Raw genomic sequence first — 21,823 nt, forward strand, 5'->3', positions numbered from 1 at the left:
GCTTTCGTTTCCATTGTCCGTATCGTGCGGGTCTTGAACATTGAATGTTTGTATTATAGTACTATTCCCTAAAATAATTATGACTTGATTTATTTTAGCGAATTGGAAATGAGGGATTCTATAACCTGCTGTGTGTGCTTCTTACCCTGCTGTTGGGCTTTGCGCCGTCGATCGGACAAATCGTCAAAGAGAAATGTTCAGCCGCCGTGTCAATGTTCCAAGAATGGAGAGCTCGTAAGTAACCAGCGAAGGTTTAAATATTGAATAAAGCAACAGTGCAATGAACGTATCAGTTTTCTCACTTTCAGTTCTAGTGTTTTATTTACCTTGTAATTAAGACGTTTTCGAAAATTAATGTACGTTTTTATGAATCTAGTGTTGTAAAAACTACCTTAACGGAATTGCACGTTTGCTAGCTTGGAAACCACTCAGAGCAATGTTTAGATTAAATGTTAAAGCGAATTGTTTAGTAACGTACAGTGTAATTGTAATCTTGACAGACGTTCATCTCAGAGTAGCTCCTTGGTCTTGTTTAAAGAACGGGAACCACCTTCTATAAGCCTTGTAATTGGTTAGACTTGGATGTCTGAAACCAGTCAGATAGGTTACTGTTAGTCCCAGATACCATTCTGATAAAAACTCAGGATGCATAGAAAGTGATGTTTTGTGTGTCGAAATCTTAAACCCTGGATTTCGAAAATTTGTCATGATAAATTAAATATTTGTTTGTGCAGGTCCTTCCCTCTGCCGTCACTGCGGTACTGCCCCGTGTCAGGTTAAAAGGAGATCCTTGTGGAAGCCCTCCGGTACTCGTAAGAAAGACAAGGCAAATTTCGCAAAAAGGTCAAACGCCATGATGTTGTTTTACTGTGGACTAGATTTGTCCGTGGTACTGAACAAAGAGCTGCCACTGGATGACCTGTACTGGAAGAGGAAGCTGGTCCAGCATTTTGAGGAGGAACATATGGTGTTCTTCCCACTCTGCATCCAGCGTCATATCAACTACTGGTACCCTGTCCCTCGCTAGGTATGTACTCTATCCCTCAACTGGTACTTTTCCCCTCGACTGGTACTATGTCCATCGCTTTGTTGGTGTTATATCCCTCTCTAGGACTCTTGCTAAATTGATACTATATCCCTCCCTATGTACTCTGTCCCTTGATACGTTGGTACTATGTCCCTGTTAAGAACCATGTCCCTCGCTAGGAACACTGTCACTCACTATGTCCTATGTCCCTCGCAAGGTAGATACTCTTCCTCTCTAGGTACAATGTCCCTCCCCAAGTTCTCTGTCCCACTAGGAACACTGTCACTGACTAGGTCATTTGTCCCTTGCTAGGTAGATACTTTATCCCTATCTAGGTACCATATCCCTCGCTACGTTGGTACTATATCCCTCTCTAGATACCATGTCCCTCCCTCAGTTGCTACTTATCCCTTTTTAGGTACCATGCCCCTCCCTTAGTGGGTACTATATCCCTCTCTAGGTACCACTTCCCTCCCTAAGTTGGTACTGTATCGCTTTTTAGTCACCATGTCCCTCCCTAAGTTGTTACTATATACCTCTCTAGATACTATGTCCCTCCCTAAGTTGGTATTAGTACACCTCTACTTTATTTACTCTATTTAAAAGTAATTGGTTAAATCGAATATATTCCCACTTTTGCCTGAGTGTGTTTTAGTCCTGTGTGTTAGTCTTGGAACTAAAAAACACCTACCCTCGGGTGTTTCCGCCGAGCCAATCAGGCGACAGGTGGCCGGAGCTTGTTACCGAACTCCTCAGTGACGCGCGAGGTGGGCGGAGCTTGCTACCGAACTCGGAAGCATTTGGCTAGAAGGGACGTGAAGCTATACAGCTTATGGTTTATAAATATTTTCTAGTTAAAACTATCACTACAGTGTGTATCGGTATAATAAAACGGTTAAGTATGGGGTTGAGGCATATAGCAAGGTTCTGGTGTCCCTTGACCATGCCTATTTCCCTCGGCTGCGCCTCGGGAAATAGACCTGGTATCGGGACACCAGAACCTTGCTATATCCCTCAACCCCATACTTTAACTGTATACTATATCGCTTTTAACGTACCATGTCCCTCCCTAAGTTTGTACTATATCGCTTTTAAGGTACCACGTCCATCCCTAAGTTTGTACTATGTCCCTCCCTAAGTTGGTACTATATCGCTTTTAAGGTACCATGTCCCTCCCTAAGTTGGTACTATATCGCTTTTAAGGTACCACGTCCATCCTTAAGTTGGTACTATATCCCTCTCTAGGTACCATGTCCCTCCTTAAGTTGGTACCATATCCCTCTCTAGATACCATGTCCCTAGCTAAGTTAGTACACCTAAGTTGGTACTATATCCCTCTCTAGGTACCATGTCCCTCCCTACATTGGTACTATATCCCTCTCTAAATACCATATCCCTCCCTAAGTTGGTTCCTCACTAGCTACTCCTACATGACGAGGTAAGTTTTCTCGTTCTCGCTAGGTAGGTTCCTCCCAAAAATAAAAAAAATAAATAACGAGATAGATTGTTTTGATTTTGAATAATAAATTTCATACATATATTTTTAATTAATTTTCAATACTACAATGCATGACGACATTTTCTGCAGTCGAAAACGGACAGATTGTGCATTACGTTTATATGACATTTTGTTATTTATTTTATTACAGATTCGTTTCGTCGTTCAAAGAGAAGAATGTGGATTGCAGTCGGTGATGGAAATAGAAGTTTGAGATTGACGTCAAAGACTCGATTTTATTGTCTGAGTTTTTTGGGGTCACAATCCGATCCGATTGGAATGGTGTTTGACCAATGTTATGTTGTACCTTATATTTGTTAATTTGAATTGTAACTCTGTGGATCTTAGGACACTAGCGGTCTCGTGAGAACTGAACCGATACTTGCTGAATTGGCCATTCATAAGTTAGCTAGTATTGTCCAGCAGTGGTCCAATTTATAAATTTCGATGGTGTTTGTTTGATTGGTCAGTTGCTCACATGTTTCTATCGGCAATTAGGTGATTTGAGTAGTTGTGGAGCTGGAAAGTTGACTAAGTAGTATTGGTCAGTTCGAAGTCGGTTCGCCTTATGTAGATGTTTCCGGTATTTAATACATTAGCAAGTTAGAACGATGTCGATATTAACTGTTTATTAGAGGTTTGATAAAATTTGTCAAATACTCAACCATAGGCCAGCTCAAACCACCAGTGGTTCCACGCTGGTTGCGGCTATCATTTCGAAAGGTTCTAACCCTGTCACATCTTGAAAGCAATCGGTCCCTCGTACATTTATGCTATGCTTAGTATTTTGGCATATCAAAATGGATTGATTCTGCAATGACCGCTAATGGCATGGTATGATTGTTCTGTCGAGGTCAGTTATACACTCGGTCAAACTGACCCACAGGTTCTGTAAAATTACCAAGATGCATAATTCTGATCATTTTGTACTGGTCAGTTTTGCTTTTGCGAATATGTGTAGTTACAATCATGTGATCAATAAAATTCTTTAAATTGATTTTCGTGTTCATATTATATTTTTGTAACCATCGTTTTTAACATGTCATAGCTTGAAGTGAGACTTTGCTGATATTACCGATACCTCGACCCGTATTAATGAAACCGTTCTCATGCTCAAGCATGGATTCTGTGCTCAAACCATCTCTGTTACTCACTTAAATAATATGACACGCCCCAAAAAGTCAAATGTTAACATTGAAAATATACTTCGGTTTTAAGACTCTATAATTATTCCAAATCATTGACAAAATATTTATTTTACAATTATCACCGGAACAAGATATTGCGCTTGAGCACAGAATCTGGGTTTGAGCATGAGAACGTTTCCGTGAATACGGCCCCTTGATTTACGGACATCCTCTAAATTCTTTATGTATCATGGTATAATTAAAAAACCCTGAGTTATCTGTCTATATCTCCGCATTTTACGGATACACTGTAATATCTGACGATTTCACGAAGTCCTCACTGATGTTTGGTATTTGTTTATAATATACATACAAGTACAATGTACATTATATAAAAAGAAAAAATAATCAAAAACACCGTCACGTCCGTAGCACTTTCATCTCATCAAAGAGATTCTTCATATTAACTTACCACACAATTCAGAAAGATGTATTTCCAAAAACAAAAAACAAAAAAACGAAAATCGTAGAGAAACGAGACGATAGGATATATAGGAAATAATAGTCTCTTTAGGTGGATTAAATTTCGTTTAGCATTGAAAAGATTATTACAAAAGATAAAACAAAATATGAAATATCTACATATAATAAATAAATATTGGGAGAGAGAGAGAGGGAGAGGGAGATAGATAGATAGATAGAGAGAGCGCGCGCGCGCAATTGTCGCCGATTTGAAACCTTATAATTTACGATAGAAAATGCAGTGCACACAAAATTGTATAACCAAAAAAGTCAAACACTTTTTTAAGGACGAGGAAATAAACTTCTAAAACCATGAACGGGTTTCTAAGCATTCCATTAAACATCATTGTTTTCGTTATTTCATAGACTTTTTATGCGAATCTTTTATCTGTAGATGCTTCAATAGTGTTGTTTTTTTGCAAAACAAATGTGCATTCAGACTACTCTATACATTATATGGGTTAATTAACGGTTGGTGAATCCAAAACGGGGTAGGAATCCTAAAACGTTTTATCGGGTCAGCCAAAAAAAGGACGGGCGATCGAGTGGACGGAAAATTAAGACGCCATACCAGAATATGAGTTCAATTTTATCTTTTAATTAGTGCTAAGCAAAATGAAATTGACCGTCAACAGGGGTCAAGTTTAAATGTGTGGGTGGTTACTTTTTAAAAACCTTACACTTACGGGACATAGTGAGGAAGTTCACTTAGGTCCAATTTTTATCATGGTTCCATTTGGCACGTACAATGCAGTTGGATACGCAAAAATTTCGCCGTAGTGCTTTTCCTTGCCGGCGACCCGGTTAAAGGGCGACAACTGTATATATGTGTGAAACTCAAGTGTGCTGCTGTTTTTATTTCAATTTGCGCATGGGTTCGACACACTGCGCAAGACCTGTGTCGCTTGTCCAGATTTCAACACCTAATAGAACGATATTTCGGGAAACACATATTTGATCCCGGCTACATCGCAGAAGTTCACTCCATTTTTGTGTGCCTCAATTTCTGACGGAAACACATACCATGGGCCCGTATTTATGTACCGTTCTCATGCTCAAGCATGGATTTTGAGCTCAAGTTTCTTGTTCCGGTTGTAGATTAATAAGAGAAATAATATTTTTTCACTGATTTGGAACAAATATTGAAGGCCATATATTGTTTCCAAATTTTAATTTGACTGTTTGATCGTTTGACATGACTTCGGTGAATTAACAGGAAAACTGGTTTGAGCACATAGTTAATGCTTGAAAATGAGAACGGTTTCATGAATACGGGCCCAAGTGTCGCTTGTCCTGTGTTAGAATTTTAGTGGAATTCTAAGGTCAACATATCCTGTCGCTATTAGTCCCGAATTCGACTCCTACTGGAAGCGCTCACTGCCGCTAGTCCAGGGTTCGATTCATAACAGAAGACATTTAAGTACCATAAACATTGTCACCAACGTGTAACCGCTTGCACTTATTAGGTAAAAGACAATAGTATGACGTCATGATCGGTAAAATAGAGATACCCACTTGTGACGTCATATACTTGTTGCTAAGCTGCTTAGCGATCGGCAAAGGTGTAGATGATCAGTCTCTCCCCTGATATTTACTTCTTTTGTTTAATTCTTCGATTACCACAATGAATATCAGATTATTCTTGCTATTTGTGGTAATTATGCGCGCCATGCACCAAGGGCCTGCATTATATCGAGACCTTACGTGGTAAGTTTGGACCAGACATGGTAAGATTGGATCTTGTATGTTATATTTTTACTTGACGTTAAGCAAAGATCTCGCGGAGCTCAAATGAACGTCAATAACCTTTTCAAGTTTACGATTGTGTTGCCATTGAATATTTAGAAATATTTTCTCTTAACTTTATAATTTTTTCTCTCTAGCGTGGAGCCCGAGCCAGGATATGCCAAAAGATTATTTTATTATTTCACAGCAAGTGAAATTGAGAAAGTCTGTCCAACGGTTACCGATCTGACATGGGTAAGAATTACATATTTTTAATGTTAATGACTGTCATGAACACGTCAACAGTTTTTATTTTCCTAATAGTTAAGTAAGCTTATGCTTGTGATGATGTTTAACTGATTCTACTTCTCATCAATTTATTAAATACTTTGTATATTTTACGCGTGTGCATTTCGTTTCGTATGATTTTCTTGTGTGTATTTCGCAATATTATTAGCCTCCAGCTACGTGATAAAAACAGCTTTCGTTTCCATTGTCCGTATCGTGCGGGTCTTGAACATTGAATGTTTGTATTATAGTACTATTCCCTAAAATAATTATGACTTGATTTATTTTAGCGAATTGGAAATGAGGGATTCTATAACCTGCTGTGTGTGCTTCTTACCCTGCTGTTGGGCTTTGCGCCGTCGATCGGACAAATCGTCAAAGAGAAATGTTCAGCCGCCGTGTCAATGTTCCAAGAATGGAGAGCTCGTAAGTAACCAGCGAAGGTTTAAATATTGAATAAAGCAACAGTGCAATGAACGTATCAGTTTTCTCACTTTCAGTTCTAGTGTTTTATTTACCTTGTAATTAAGACGTTTTCGAAAATTAATGTACGTTTTTATGAATCTAGTGTTGTAAAAACTACCTTAACGGAATTGCACGTTTGCTAGCTTGGAAACCACTCAGAGCAATGTTTAGATTAAATGTTAAAGCGAATTGTTTAGTAACGTACAGTGTAAATGTAATCTTGATAGACGTTCATCTCAGAGTAGCTCCTTGGTCTTGTTTAAAGAACGGGAACCACCTTCTATGAGCCTTGTAATTGGTTAGACTTGGGTGTCTGGAACCAGTCAGATAGGTAACTGTTAGTCCCCGATTCCGTTCTGATAAAATCTCAGGATGCATAGTAAATAACGTTTTGTGTGTCGAGAACTTAAACCCTGGATTTCGAAAATTTGTCTTGACATATCAAATATTTGTTCGTACAGGTCCTTCCCTCTGCCGTCACTGCGGTACTGCCCCGTGTCAGGTTAAAAGGAGATCATTGTGGAAGCCCTCCGGTACTCGTAAGAAAGACAAGGCAAATTTCGCAAAAAGGTCAAACGCCATGATGTTGTTTTACTGTGGACTAGAGTTGGCCGTGGTACTGACCAAAGAGCTGCCATGGAATGACCTGTACCGGAAGAGGAAACTCGTCCAGCATTTTGAGGAGGAGCCTATGGTGTTGTTCCCACTGTGCACCCAGCGTCATATCAACTCCTGGTACCCTGTCCCTCGCTAGGTATGTACTCTGTCCCTCAACTGGTACTATGTCCCTCGCTTTATTGGTGTTATATCCCTCTCTAGGTCCATTGCTAAATTGGTACTATATCCCTCCCATTGTACTCTGTCCCTTGATAGTTGGTACTATGTCCCTGTTAAGAACCCTGTCCCTCGCTAGGAACACTGTCACTCACTATGTCCTATATCCCTTGCTAGGTAGATACTCTTTCTCTCTAGGTACAATGTCCCTCCCCAAGTTCTCTGTCCCGCTAGGAACACTGTCACTCACTAGGTCGTTTGTCCCTTGCAAGGTAGATACTTTATCCCTATCAAGGTGCCATATCCCGCAATAGGTTGGTACTATATCCCTCTCTATATCCCTCTCTAGAAACTATGTCCCTCGCTAAGTTGGTACTATATCCCTCTTTAGGTACCATGTCCCTCCATACGTTGGTACTTAACCCTCTCTAGGTACTATGTCCCTCGCTAAGTTGGTACTATATCCCTCTCTAGATACCATGTCCCTCCCTAAGTTGGTACTATATCCCTCTCTAGATACCATGTCCCTCCCTAAATTGGTACTATATCCCTCTTAAGGTACCATGTCCCTCCCTAAGTTGGTACTATATTCCTTTCTAGGTACTTTGTCCCTCCCTAAGTTGGTACTATATCCCTCTCTAGATAACATGTCCCTCCCTTAATTAGTACTATATCCCTCTTTAGGTACCATGTCCCTCCCTAAGTTGGTACTATATTCCTCTCTAGGTACTTTGTCCCTCCCTAAGTTGGTACTATATACCTCTCTAGATACCATGTCCCTCCCTAAATTGGTACTATATTCCTCTCTAGATACCACGTCCATCCCTAAGTTGGTACTATATCCCTCAATAGATACCACGTCCCTCGCTAAGTTGGTACTATATCCCTCTCTAGATACCATGTCCCTCCCTAAGTTGGTGCTATATCCCTCTCTAGATACCATGTCCCTCCCTACGTTGGTACTATATACCTCTCTATATACCATGTCCCTCCCTAAGTTGGTGCTATATCCCTCTCTAGATACCATGTCCTTCCCTCCGTGGGAACTTTATCCCTCTCTAGATACCATGTCCCTCCCTAAATTGGTACTATATCCCTCTTTAGGTACCATGTCCCTCCCTTCCCTCCCTAAGTTGGTACTATATTCCTCTCTAGGTACTTTGTCCCTCCCTAAGTTGGTACTATATTCCTCTTTAGGTACCATGTCCCTCCCTTCCCTCCCTAAGTTGGTACTATATTCCTCTTTAGGTACCATGTCCCTCCCTTCCCTCCCTAAGTTGGTACTATATTCCTCTCTAGGTACTTTGTCCCTCCCTAAATTGGTACTATATTCCTCTCTAGATACCACTTCCATCCCTAAGTTGGTACTATATCCCTCTTTAGGTACTTTGTCCCTCCCTAAGTTGGTACTATATCCCTCTTTAGGTACCATGTCCCTCCATACGTTGGTACTTAACCCTCTTATCCCTCTCTAGATACCATGTCCCTCCATACGTTGGTACTTAACCCTCTCTAGGTTCTATGTTCCTCGCTAAGTTGGTACTATGATACCATGTCCCTCCCTAAGTTGGTGCTATATCCCTCTCTAGATACCATGCTCCTCCCCAAGTTGGTACTATATCCCTCTCTAGCCCTCTCTAGATACCATGTTCCTCCTCAAGTTGGTACTATATCCCTCTCTAGCCCTCTCTAGATACCATGTTCCTCCTCAAGTTGGTACTATATCCCTCTCTAGCCCTCTCTAGATACCATGTTCCTCCTCAAGTTGGTACTATATCCCTCTCTAGGTACTTTGTCCCTCCCTAAATACCATGTCCCTCCCTAAGTTGGTGCTATATCCCTCTCTAGATACCATGTCCCTCCCTAAGCTGGTACTGTATCCCTCTCTAGGTACCATGTCCACGCTAAGTTGGTACTATATCCCTCTTTAGGTACCATGTCCCTCCATACGTTGGTACTTAACCCTCTCTAGGTACCATGTTCCTCGCTAAGTTGGTACTATATCCCTCTCTGGGTACCATGTCCCTCCCTTAGTGGGTCCTATATCCCTCTCTAGATCCCATGTCCCTCCCTAAATTGGTACTATATCCCTCTCTAGATACTATGTCCCTCCTTAAGTTGGTACTATATCCCTCTCTAGATTATATACCTCTCTAGATACCATGTCCCTCCCCAAGTTGGTACTATATTCCTCTCTAGGTACTTTGTCCCTCCCTAAATTGGTACTATATCCCTCTCTAGATACTATGTCCCTCCTTAAGTTGGCACTATATCCCTCTCTAGATACCATGTCCCTACCTAAGTTGGTACTATATCCCTCTCTGGGTACCATGTCCCTCCCTTAGTGGGTCCTATATCCCTCTCTAGATACCATGTCCCTCCCTAAATTGGTACTATATCCCTGTCTAGATACCATGTCCCTCCCTAAGTTGGTACTATATCCCTCTCTGGGTACCATGTCCCTCCCTTAGTGGGTCCTATATCCCTCTCTAGATACCATGTCCCTCCCTAAGTTGGTACTATATCCCTCTCTAGATACCATGTTCCTCCAGAAGTTGGTACTATATCCCTCTCTAGACACCATGTCCCTCGCTACGTTGATACTATATCCCTCTCTAGATACCATGTCCCTCCCTAAGTTGGTACTATATTCCTCTCTAGGTACTTTGTCCCTCCCTAAGTTGGTACTATATCCCTCTCTAGATACCATGTCCCTCCCTACGTTGGTACTATATCCCTCTCTAGATACCATGTCCCTCCCAAGTTGGTACTATGTCCCTCTCTAGATACCATGTCCCTCCCTAAGTTGGTACTATATCCCTCTCTAGATACTATGCCACTCCTTAAGTTGGTACTATATCCCTCTCTAGATACCATGTCCCTCCCTAAATTGGTACTATATCCCTCTTTAGGTACCATGTCCCTCCATACGTTGGTACTTAACCCTCTCTAGGTACCATGTCCCTCCCTAAGTTGGTACTATATCCCTCTCTAGATACCATGTCCCTCCCTAAGTTGGTACTATATCCCTCTCTAGATACCATGTCCCTCCCTAAGTTGGTACTATATCCCTCTCTAGATACCATGTCCCTCCCTAAGTTGGTACTATATCCCTCTCTAGATACCATGTCCCTCCCTAAGTTGGTACTATATCCCTCTCTAGATACCATGTCCCTCCCTAAGTTGGTACTATATCCCTCTCTAGATACCATGTCCCTCCTTAAGTTGGTACTATATTCCTCTCTAGATACCATGTCTCTCCCTATGTTGGTACTATATCCCTCTCTAGATACCATGTCCCTCCCTAAGTTGGTACTATATCCCTCTCTAGATACCATGTCCCTCCCTACGTTGGTACTATATCCCTCTCTAGATACCATGTCCCTCCCTAAGTTGGTACTATATCCATCTGTAAGAACCATGTCCCTCCCTAAGTTGGTACTATATCCCTCCCTAGATACCATGTCCCTCCCTACGTTGGTACTATATACCTCTCTAGATACCATGTCCCTCCCTAAGTTGGTACTATATTCCTCTCTAGGTACTTTGTCCCTCCCTAAATTGGTACTATATCCCTCTCTAGATACCATGTCCCTCCCCAAGTTGGTACTATATCTCTCTCTAGTCTAGATACCATATCCCTCGCTACGTTGGTACTATATCCCTCTATAGATACCATGTCCCTCCCTAAGTTGGTACTATATTCCTCTCTCGATACCATGTCCCTCCCTAAGTTGGTACTATATCCCTCTCTAGATACCATATCCCTCCCTTAGTTGGTTCGCCACTAGCTACTCCTCCCTGACTAGGTAAGTTTACTCGTTCTCGCTAGGTAGGTTCCTCCCAAACATAAAAAAATAACGGGATAGATTGTTTTGATTTTGAATAATCAATTACATACATATATTTTTAATTAATTTTCCTTCATGTCAAAACTACAATGCATGACGACATTTTCTGCAGTGGAGAACGGACAGATTGTGCATTACGTTTATATGGAATGTTGTTATTTATTTTATTACAGATTCGTTTCGTCGTTCAAAGAGAAGAACGTGGATTGCAGTCGGTGATGGAAATAGAAGTTTGAGATTGACGTCAAAGACTCGATTTTATTGTCTGAGTTTTGTTGGGGTCACAATCCGATACGATTGGAATGGTGTTTGACCAATGTTATGTTGTACCTTATATTTGTTAAATTGAATTTTAACTCTATGGATTTCGGCAACTAGTGGTCTCGTGAAGAACTGAACCGATATTTGATGAATTGGCCATTCATAACTTAGCTAGTATTGTCCAGCAGTGGTCCAATTTATAAATTTCGATGGTGTTTGTTTGATTGGTCAGTTGCTCACATGTTTCTATCGGCCATCAGGTGATTTGAGTAGTTTTGGAGCTGGAAAGTTGACTAAGTAGCATTGGTCAGTTTGAAGTCGGTTCGCCTGATGTAGATGTTCCAGGTATTTATTACATTAGAAAGTTAGAACGATGTCGATCTTAACTGTTTCATTAGTGTTTTGAGAAAATATGTCAAATATATAACGTATAGGTCAGCTCAAACCACCAGTGGTTCCACGCTGTTTGCGGCTATCATTTCGAAAGGTTCTAACTCTGTCACATCTTGATAGCAATCGGCCCCTCGCACATTTATGCCATGCTTAGTATTTTGGCATATCAAAATGGATTGATTCTGCAATGATCGCTAATGGCATGGTCTGATTGTGTTGTCGTGGTCAGCTATACACTCGGTCAAACTGACCCACAGGTTCTGTAAAATTACCAACATGCATAATTCTGTTCATTTTGTACTGGTCAGTTTTACTTTTGCGAATTTGTGTAGTAACAATCATGTGATCAATAAAATTCCTCAAATTGATTTTCGTGTTCATATTATATTTTTGTAACCATCGTTTTAAACATGTCATAGCTTCGTGAAAACGTATGAAAAGTCATAAATTGTAGTGAGACTTTGCTTATAATACCAATACCTCGGCCCGTATTAATGAAACCGTTTTCATGCTCAAGCATGGATTCTGTGCTCAAACCAACTCTGTTACTCACTTAAATAATGTGACACGCCCCAAAAAGTCAAATGTTAACATTGAAAATATACTTCGGTTTTAAGACTCCATAATTCTTCCAAATCATTGACAAAATGTTTATTTTACATTTATCACTGGAACACGATTTTAGGCTTGAGCACAGAATCTGGGTTTGAGCAGGAGAACTTTTCCGTGAATACGGCCCCTTGATTTACGGACATCCTCTAAATTCTTTATGTATCATGGTATATTTTTAAAGAAGTACTCTGATTTATCTGTCTATATCTCCGTTTTTTACGGAGACACTGTCATATCTGACTATTTCATGTAGTCCTCACTGATGTTCGGTATATGTATGTACATTTCATAAAAAAAAAATCAACAACAACACCGTCACGTCCGTAGCACTTTAATCTCTTCATGTTTATCTTACCACACTATTTTGGAAAAATGTACTTCTATGATTACAAAAAATAGAAAATCTAAGAGAACAGAGACGAAATGTTATATATGAAATGAAATTCTCTTTAGGAAGAATCAATTTCGTTTAGCATTGAATAGTTTATTACAAAATGTTAATTATTAGTAGAGAGAGAGAAAGAGGGAGAGAGGGCGGGGAGAGGGGGGGGGGCTGTTTTTAATCGTGACTTAGTGGTACTGCACTGTATAGTTGCTACATACGATCGCATACTATGAGATAAGTGAACCCAACATAGGTAAAATAAATGTTATAAATCACGACAAAGATGATTTGTGACTTACTGGGACTGATGTGACAGCACTGTTAATTTGTTAAACGTCCGGAATCTTTGCATAGGACATCAATAACAAAGCAACGCATAACAAAAACAAAAGGTGGATTTAAATGACAACAACACCTAGACGCAGCTGGTTTATGGGAAACAGATTGGTTGATGAAATTTCATCCAGAAGAATGCAACGTGATCACCTTATCAACAAAACGCTCTTAAATGCAACACGACTACAAACGCAACAACTGTGTATTTCAATATGGCGAATCAAGTTAATTCTGAGGGCTCGCACTTTGAAATGGGAAAGGTACAGGTAAGCACTGGGATAACTACAACACCGCCTGACTAGCAGCACCGTTACAGCACGCAAGAAACTTAATTGCATAAGACTCAAATATTTTTTGTTTGTTTTTAATTTGACGTCCTATTAACAGGTATGGTCATTTAAGGACTTGCCAGGTTTTGGTAATGGAGGAAAGCAGCTCCCGGAGGAAAATCACCGACCTACGGTCAGTACATTGTCGACTGCTCCACGTAGGTCTCGAACCCACGACCCAGTGGTGGAGGGCTATTGGCAGCAGAATGACAGACGCCTTAACCACTTGAGGAATAGTATGAGACCCATAAAGTACACAACAGAAACATTACAGAGAAGCATGCATCACTCATGTTCTTTGTATTCCTAGAATATGTCAAGACAAAATTGAAGGCACGCAGTTAGCTATTTGATTAGTTTCAGGTTAAAAAATCTGACCAATCGCAAGGCTGATACCTGTCGTTTGCAGATAACAGAGGAGCGACACCCGGCTTCAAGCCAGTTAATTTCACCGCACTTTTTTGTATGTACGTCAAAAGATGAAAATGGTCTAACTTGTACCTTTGACATCGTCACGACATATTCCAGGGGTGCAGAGAAAGTAAGGGTACATTCGGTTATCCGGTTGAAACGGTTGAACCCGTTGAACCTGTACAGAAAACGACGGGCACAGATCTGGACCGAGGCTGACCTCAGAAAAATTTGATACGCTCAAGACGTACCTGACCGAAACTAAAATGCTGACTATTGCTAGTTTGCGTATTTTCTTTCTAAAACAATGTCAAGCCACATGTAGTATTTAAGATACGTTATGTAATTCAGTAGACGCATGAAAGAAGGGCATAATATTCTTGATACATTCTTTTTATTCTCCGAAACTGTGCATGTTTAGCTTTGCTTATAGAACGGTCCAAGTGCGTTCGTTTATCGTGGAATAACAGGGTAGTATATTTACATTCTTGGTGTTTGTTCTGTACATGAATCTAACAACTGAAAACTGCCATTAGACCATGAGTACACTATGAATACAATGATTCTCGTGCAACCGGTCAAGCTGATTTCACACACAATGACCACTTCATATTACTACGCATAGTCCCGTTTCTGAGAAGAGTTATATCCCCTTCTCCGAGATAACGTAGTTGCGAGAAATGATTATAAACATTGCAAAAATCATAAATGGTGCAACATTGTACTATTATTATTATTTTCTTAATCTGATTTTTTTTTTTTTAACATTGTCATATCAAATACTGACTTCCGACTCGCAATCGGTTTCTCGTGGTCACGAACTTCCTAACACCACGCGTCCGGCTGGGTAATCCCCGTGACATCAAGTTGCACATTATCCCCCGTTAGTAAGATTTTGTATGTTTTCTTAATAAAACTTACCAGGAAAAATTAAAAATGAATATTTATTAACATATGTAGGGCTCCGTAAATTAAGTAATGTTGTTAATTGCCTACAATTAAGTTAATCCTAACTTTACTATGTAAGAGGAGAAGAGTTATTCCCCATTAGTAAGGTATAGCTTCTTACAGTACGAGTTACTTCCCTTCCGGACATGTATTTTTTTTTAAATTTCACAGTAGCTAAATTACGAAATGGTTTGTTTGTGTTTTACGTCCCCTATTAACAGCTATGGTCATTTAAGGACGTGCCAGGTTTTGGTGATGGAGGAAAGCCGGAGTTCCCGGAGAAATACCACCGACCTACGACCAGTACCTGGCGACTGCCCCACGAACGTCTCGAACCCGCGGTCCAGTGGTGGAGGGCTAGTGGTATAGCAGACTGTCACTTAATCACTATATAACGGGAGCCGAGGAAATCTCTTGTGTTGTAAAAACGACCAAGCTATCTCGTAGTAACAACTTAGCTATCTCGTAATAACGATAAGCTGTGTCGTAATAATGAGATAGCTATGTCGGTATATATAATTATCACGAGATAGCAAGTCGCTATTACGACATCACAATTTTTTCTCGGTGGCCCGTACCGGCTTCCGTACTTTATCACTATTTTGAATTCAGCTAAGTTTAATGCTTTCCCTTTATTTTTCTCTAAGTGTAATTAATATGAAATACAACATACCTGTTTGAAAGGGAGACAACCTGAAAAATTAAAAGGGTTCCAGCGATCTGTGTTTTATATCTAATACGATAGAATAGAAGTGTTTACACGTGCTGTCCTTAGTAACGATCCAGCGTCTACTGATGATGTCATGGCCGCAAAATTTTATGTAACGTCAGCCAGTTTTATAAGGATTGACCTTCATTTCGACGGCGTATACGGTAGTATATATTTTTTTTCTTTTATCATAACTTTTAAATAAATTAATCTGAGTAGCCTTTCAAATATTTATTTTCATTTCTTCTTCCAATCACTGCGACAAAACTCATAGGTATGAGTGCAATTGTCGCAATTTATGACGTTCGCCATTTACGCGCATTAACACACTGCTCTGGTAGTGACGCGGTCGAATGTTCCAGAACGAAGCCGCCATTGTTTAATTTACCGTCAAAGAAATTTAAACGTGCATCCAAGGAAAAAGAGGTTTGCCAGCATTCCTTTGTTGTAAAATAAGACATAGTGGATCCGAAACATGTGACAGATGTTGAATGAACCATGCAATGTCTGCCATTGGACTGTTATCTCACCGAACCGTGAAAGACGCCATATTGAAATATTCACTACGTATACCCTACCAAGCTGAAGACGATAGATATGTTAATATAGATATTTGCCGCCAGCAGGAATGATTGACAACAAATCACAAAGACGTTAAAGATGTTGAACATCCGATGAACTGTAACAATGGTTAATTAATAAATAAATAAGTAAATAAATAAATAACACGACAACATACTCATTATTTCCGTAGTATTTAATGTTTTTAAACAAGAGCAGCTTTTGATTAAATGCGCTTTATCTGTGTAATAAAAATATGGCAACTCTTTGTGAGAATAAGTTTAACAACACAATAATCAATTTATGTTACAAAAACTTAATAACATTGGGATATTAATGAATACCTTTATACAAAAATATGCACACAATATGAGACTCAAATTCTTTCTTTACCTGACGGAATATTTATACAATAATCTGTTGGCTTGTGAACTTTAACCTTACATGGGTTATATGTATATATAAGTGTTATTATGTTTTGTGCTAATCGGGCTGATATTTACAGATCTGCTCCAACCTACTATAATGTTATACGTTATAGTACCCCCATCGCAACCCCCCCCCCCCCCCCCCCCCCCCCCCATTTTAAAACATCTAACATATTAAACAACCCTACACACCAGGGGCCCCCGTTAACATCTATCATATTAAACAGTCCTTGCCCTCCCCCTTAACATCTTTTACAAGCCTCCACGCACCCTCCCCCCATTCCCATCTAACATACATGTATTTAACAACCGTACACGCCCCCTGCCTCCCCCCTAAACAACAACCATACACGCCCCCTGCTGCCCCCATTAACAGCTTTAACAACCCTACACCCCACCCCCCTTAACATCTAAAATATTAAACAACCTTAAGAATTCACCGGATTTTCTTTTGTTATTGAATGAGGAAACAATTCATAAACATTTTTTAGAAAATTAGGAAAGTTTCAATGTAATTGAATAGAACACCAATCCACTTATTTGTATTGATTTGTGCTTTCTTCAGAAGAAATGAAACATTCATTTTGCATTTATATTTCAAAATGATACCGAGTTCGCATCTGTAATAAAAAACAAAAATTATATAATATTTCTGCCTTACACGTATATTTTTTTTATATATATTACGTATATATCTTTTACGAAAATAAAACCTCTCGTCTTATGATCTATAATAGGAATTTTGATATTTATATATATTTTGTCATTCGATTAAGGGGAGGTAACTACAACCAGTATTGTAGTAATTGCGTTTAAACCTAGCTATCAACATTGTTTTCGTTGAGAATTCCACTAATATGTTTTAAATAAATTCTTACATTTCATTCCATAATATAATATATATCATGTACATGTATTCACCATCATTCACTGCGCCACACACGTCATTTCATAAAACAAACGAAACTGAACGTATCCAAGAACTATTCAGCACTTATGATATTTTGATTTTTAAAAATATCTTGATATTATGAAAATATAGGTAGTGACTATGCTAAATGTATGCAGATCTTTTGTTGATAAATTGATTATCAAACATATTGACAAATACACAGGTTTTTTGTAACATCGGTATTCATATATATATATATATCACATACGTGGCCTTTTGCATAGAACTTTCGATAAAATTCCAAATTATCTCCCTTGCGTTGCATAAAAATTACCGCTTGCCTTGGATAGTTTAAAGAGTAGTCTCCCCTTTCAGCCTCCTTGTACGTGTACCCACAATTTCACGATCAAACTTTAAACAATATTATTTATGTTTTCAATTGAAATATCTAACAAATATCTAACATATTGTATAGTAGGATATTACACAAGTACACACACCATTATTTTTGGTCAAAAAAGGTAGATTTATAATATATATTGCAAAAATAAATGAAATTGTAAACAGCAAACTTGTCGACAACTGGGTTAACAACCCGGTCGTATTTGAGGCCATGAGTAACACAAATTACATACGGAGTTTGTTGTAGGGGTAGCTAAATCACGCAGCGTGACCGCGTTTGTTGTCACTGTGACTTACAGGTATCTTTTGTTAAAGGAAACACTAAATCATCCACCGTGACAGTAATTGTTGTCATCCGTAACAAAATTTCACACTGTGACCATATCTGTTGTCAGGGGTAACTTAACTCCACACTGTCACCTTATTTGATGTCGAGGTAACTGAATCACACACCGTGACCGATTCTGTTGTCAATGTTAGCTAAACTCTACACTGTGGCCGTTTTTCATGCCGAGGTATAGTCTCGTTCAACCAGACTCTTGTTGCCTGAGCAAGCTACGCCGAACAAGTGATCAAGAGTCTGGTTGAACGAGACTAGCCGAGGTACCTAACCGAAAACGGTCACGGACCACTAAATCACACACCGTGGCCATATCTGTTGTCAATGAGTCACAAATTCACACACTGTGACCGAATTGTTGCATCTAAATGACATTGTGCGTTGATCACTACGGTAAGTAACCCAGCTGCTCTTCGAAGTTTGTGTCGGATGTTTTTGCCCTTTCGCTAGAGCCTCTCTGGACATTCATCTTGTGCAACATTTCCGATAATTCGTTGCCTCCCCCTTTGGAGCCATGGCTTGAATATCCTTGCGATCCCCTATCACTATTATCATCGTCACTTGCATACTTTGTATACTTTTGAAATTCACTTTCAAACGACCAGGCTTTATCCGTGTTGCCTCCACTATGTTTATTATATTGAGAAGAATTATTTGAATTAGGCTTGCGGTACATTTCGCCGTAGTCGGTGCCATACCGTTGGTCTCGATCGTGATGCGGAACTATATCCGGAGGCGCGTAACCGCCGGGACCTGGCTTTAGAAATTCATCACTACGCCTGTAGTCCCGCTTATCTGTGTCTGATTTGAAGTCCTGTTTATTACCGTAAAACTGTTCTCTTGACATTGCATTATCGTACGGGTCCTCTTCATCGCCATCATAGCGTGAAGGTTCCGCCTCCACCTTTTTGGGAAGAGCTGCCATAAGGCCGGTAGGTAAAACCTTCACTCCCAGCAAGTGGTTAGGAGGGACTTTAGCAACGGGTTTCACTTTGGCAGCTTGTTTCTCCTCAAGCTGTCGACTTTCGAGATTCGAGGCAGAGTACACTGGTTCATTCCACGATCTGGTCACGGGCGATGGAGGGGTGTCAAATGGTTGTCTTGGTAACCCCTGATGTCTGGAAGATGGGGGCGATCTTTGTGTGCGTGGCCCAGGCGACAGTGCGCGGGACGGTTTGGGGGCAGTTGACGGTGGTTCCCTGTATCTGCCAGGGGACATAACTCGTCCGGCACGACCCTCGTCACGTGTCTGAGGCCGGGAGAACCGCTCCCCTTGCCCATGATCGGAGTGTCTATCACCTCGGACGAATTCTCCAGATCTCTGTCTCTCGTGTATAAAACCATTGCTGTCCGCCCTATGGGGTTCATGATAGCCACGCGAACCACTGTCACCTGAAGACTGGCGCTCGTGCAGGAAATGTCTGCCCTCGCCCGAATGTCTATTTAGAGCGGGAGGACCCATGTCGTGAGGCGCTGGCCCCATGTCACGTGACTGTGGTGGTACGCCATAGAGCGGCCGAGGATCTCCCAGGTATCTATCCTCCACTGGGGGTTCGTCGCTAACACGACGGACAGGTTCCTCCCATCCGTCCGATCGTCTACTGTCGGGATAGTACATGTCCGGATGATGTCTGCCCGGTTCCGGTCCGGGTCCCATTTGAGGTTCATTCCGGTATGCGCTATATTCGCCATAACTGTTACGTAAAATGTCAGGATGGTGACCACCAGGACTAGGCCCAGAATATTCACCGTAGCGATTCGGGAACGGGGGTTCGCGTTCAAAACCCATGTGATTCTGCCCCCGTAACATTGAAACAAGTCTGATCGCCTGACTATCGCTGTCTGCAATAAAGCAATGACACTCGAGCGCGCGCACCCCGGAGGTTCGCCTCATGACGCAGGCGAGCATGGCAGGATGGTCCATTTTCAACAAATTGTGGTTTTTCTTTTCCAGGTGGGAAAACAGATTTTCTGCACCGTTGTTCAAATTTCGATTTTGTTCGATCGGCACAAATCCGGCTCCCATTTTTTTGTCCGGACCTTTCCTGGCCATAAAACGAACGGCTTCGAAAAGATTTATGGAGGGAAAATCATAAAACATCTGGTTAGCTTGACCCGGGGGTGCGCCCGGGAACAACACTATCAGCCCATCACGATTTATTCGTAACACAGCTTCCTGGCTGAGCTTCTTATGTTTGGAAGGTTTCCGGAATTCTATATACTTCTCCCGGAGCGGTTTTTGGATTGACCCCAGACCGGAAGTTGTTGCTTTTGAAAGGGTTGAGCAGCCGAGGTATTCGACTGAACACTCGCCGTCCATGGTGAAGAATGGATTTCTCCACAGTCGCTCGCGGGGCAGTGCCGTTAGCTGTACTGTCGCTTCTGAAACATACAAATATAATCAAGATTAATACAATGGAACGTTTAATTGTTATAATATAACAACCATAACGTTGTAAAATCCGCTAGCGTAACCCATTAATTACTTAGTCATAGCATCAGATATTAAAACCTTGTTATACTGTCATCATTTGTCCAGAGAATATGTTGGCGTTATAAAGCGGTTTGGCGATAAATTGAGGGAAATGTATCAAAAAGAATTATTATGAATATATTCATTTCCCATGTGATAAGGAAACAATTGTCTTTGTTTCCCCAGTTTTAATAATATGTCACCCAGTATTTACCTTCGTGAAACATGAAAATAAATGGGACATCTATTCGACAAAATAGGAAGTAACCATAACCATGCATACGCGCTATTGTTGTCGCCTATTTTAATTACTCGGAACTCCGCGATGTTACCTCTCCTTCCTATTTCTAGAGAGACTCCGAATGAGGAGGATAGCATCATGGAGCTCGAGCGGAACTTAATAACTCAATCCAATTAGATTCGCTATTACATGTATATATATATGAGGTGTAATAAAACGGTTGATGCGTTTGTCGGATAACTACTTTGCAATGTTACATACAGTATAATGATGAAATTTGTGCTATGAGTGTTTTCCCGAATAGAATATGGGATCTTTCACGACTTAAAGTGCCCTTAAAAATGAAACAAAATGTGCCATAACAACGTTCACATTTAAGTTCTTTCTCCTCACAGGCACTTGAACATGTCGACACCCTTCACGCTGTGCAAGGAATAGTATTGGACGTTTTATCACTAAGTGCCACCCAACAGATGTTGTACTATGCTGAAATAGTCAGCAAATTTTCCCTCCGATATCAGCTGTACAGCTTAAAGCAAGACGTTTGTCTCATTAAGCAATGATAGATTCACACAGGGACGAACATGTATCACATGCTATTTACTGAGAGATATGCAAATGTATATAAGTGAACATCACAGTATGACTGTAGCATATGCAGGGGCGTAGCTAGCCCTTGCTCGGAGTGGATTCATTTAGGAGCTTATCCAGGGCGGGCCTTGCTAGGGGGACAAGGAGTTGCAATAAGTAGTGTTTTTGATTTTTGGACATAGAGTTGCAACAAGGAGTTTTTTTTTCCTGTTTGAAAGTTTAGTTGATTCACCT

At 40.5% G+C, this 21,823-nt stretch overlaps 2 protein-coding genes and 1 long non-coding RNA gene across 11 annotated transcripts in view; 2 read left to right on the top strand and 1 right to left on the bottom strand.

Moving 5' to 3' along the window:
• Positions 1–103: 103 nt before the first annotated feature.
• LOC110465849 lies at positions 104–2,758 on the top strand. Its single transcript, XR_002464672.1, has 3 exons — positions 104–234; positions 735–1,027; positions 2,677–2,758. It is a non-coding gene; the product is annotated as an uncharacterized LOC110465849 (long non-coding RNA).
• A 2,979-nt stretch (positions 2,759–5,737) lies between these two features.
• On the top strand, positions 5,738–7,406 carry LOC110465877. Its single transcript, XM_021522006.1, has 4 exons — positions 5,738–5,881; positions 6,058–6,154; positions 6,478–6,613; positions 7,114–7,406. Exons 1-4 carry the CDS (start codon positions 5,799–5,801, stop codon positions 7,404–7,406), a joined length of 609 nt encoding a protein of 202 aa, XP_021377681.1. The 5' UTR covers positions 5,738–5,798.
• A 10,656-nt stretch (positions 7,407–18,062) lies between these two features.
• Positions 18,063–21,823, bottom strand: part of LOC110465860 — a 37,277-nt gene continuing 33,516 nt past the window's right edge. For all 9 annotated transcript variants that reach the window (XM_021521973.1, XM_021521976.1, XM_021521979.1 and 6 more), the window contains exon 2: positions 18,063–20,666. In XM_021521973.1, coding sequence (XP_021377648.1) covers positions 18,673–20,666 — 1,994 coding nt within the window. In that variant the 3' untranslated portion in view covers positions 18,063–18,672. The remainder of the gene's footprint in view (positions 20,667–21,823) is intronic.

This window comes from Mizuhopecten yessoensis, unplaced genomic scaffold, assembly GCF_002113885.1.
Source record: "Mizuhopecten yessoensis strain PY_sf001 unplaced genomic scaffold, ASM211388v2 scaffold11103, whole genome shotgun sequence".
Lineage (NCBI taxonomy): Eukaryota > Metazoa > Mollusca > Bivalvia > Pectinida > Pectinidae > Mizuhopecten > Mizuhopecten yessoensis.

Bases quoted from the DNA above. Each gene is read 5' to 3' on its own strand.
- LOC110465877 (XM_021522006.1), top strand. From the start codon at position 5,799: ATGAATATCAGATTATTCTTGCTATTTGTGGTAATTATGCGCGCCATG. The intron at 5,882-6,057 runs GTAAGTTTGGAC...TTTTCTCTCTAG, and splicing joins TTATATCGAGACCTTACGTG to CGTGGAGCCCGAGCCAGGAT. The intron at 6,155-6,477 runs GTAAGAATTACA...GATTTATTTTAG, and splicing joins CGGTTACCGATCTGACATGG to CGAATTGGAAATGAGGGATT.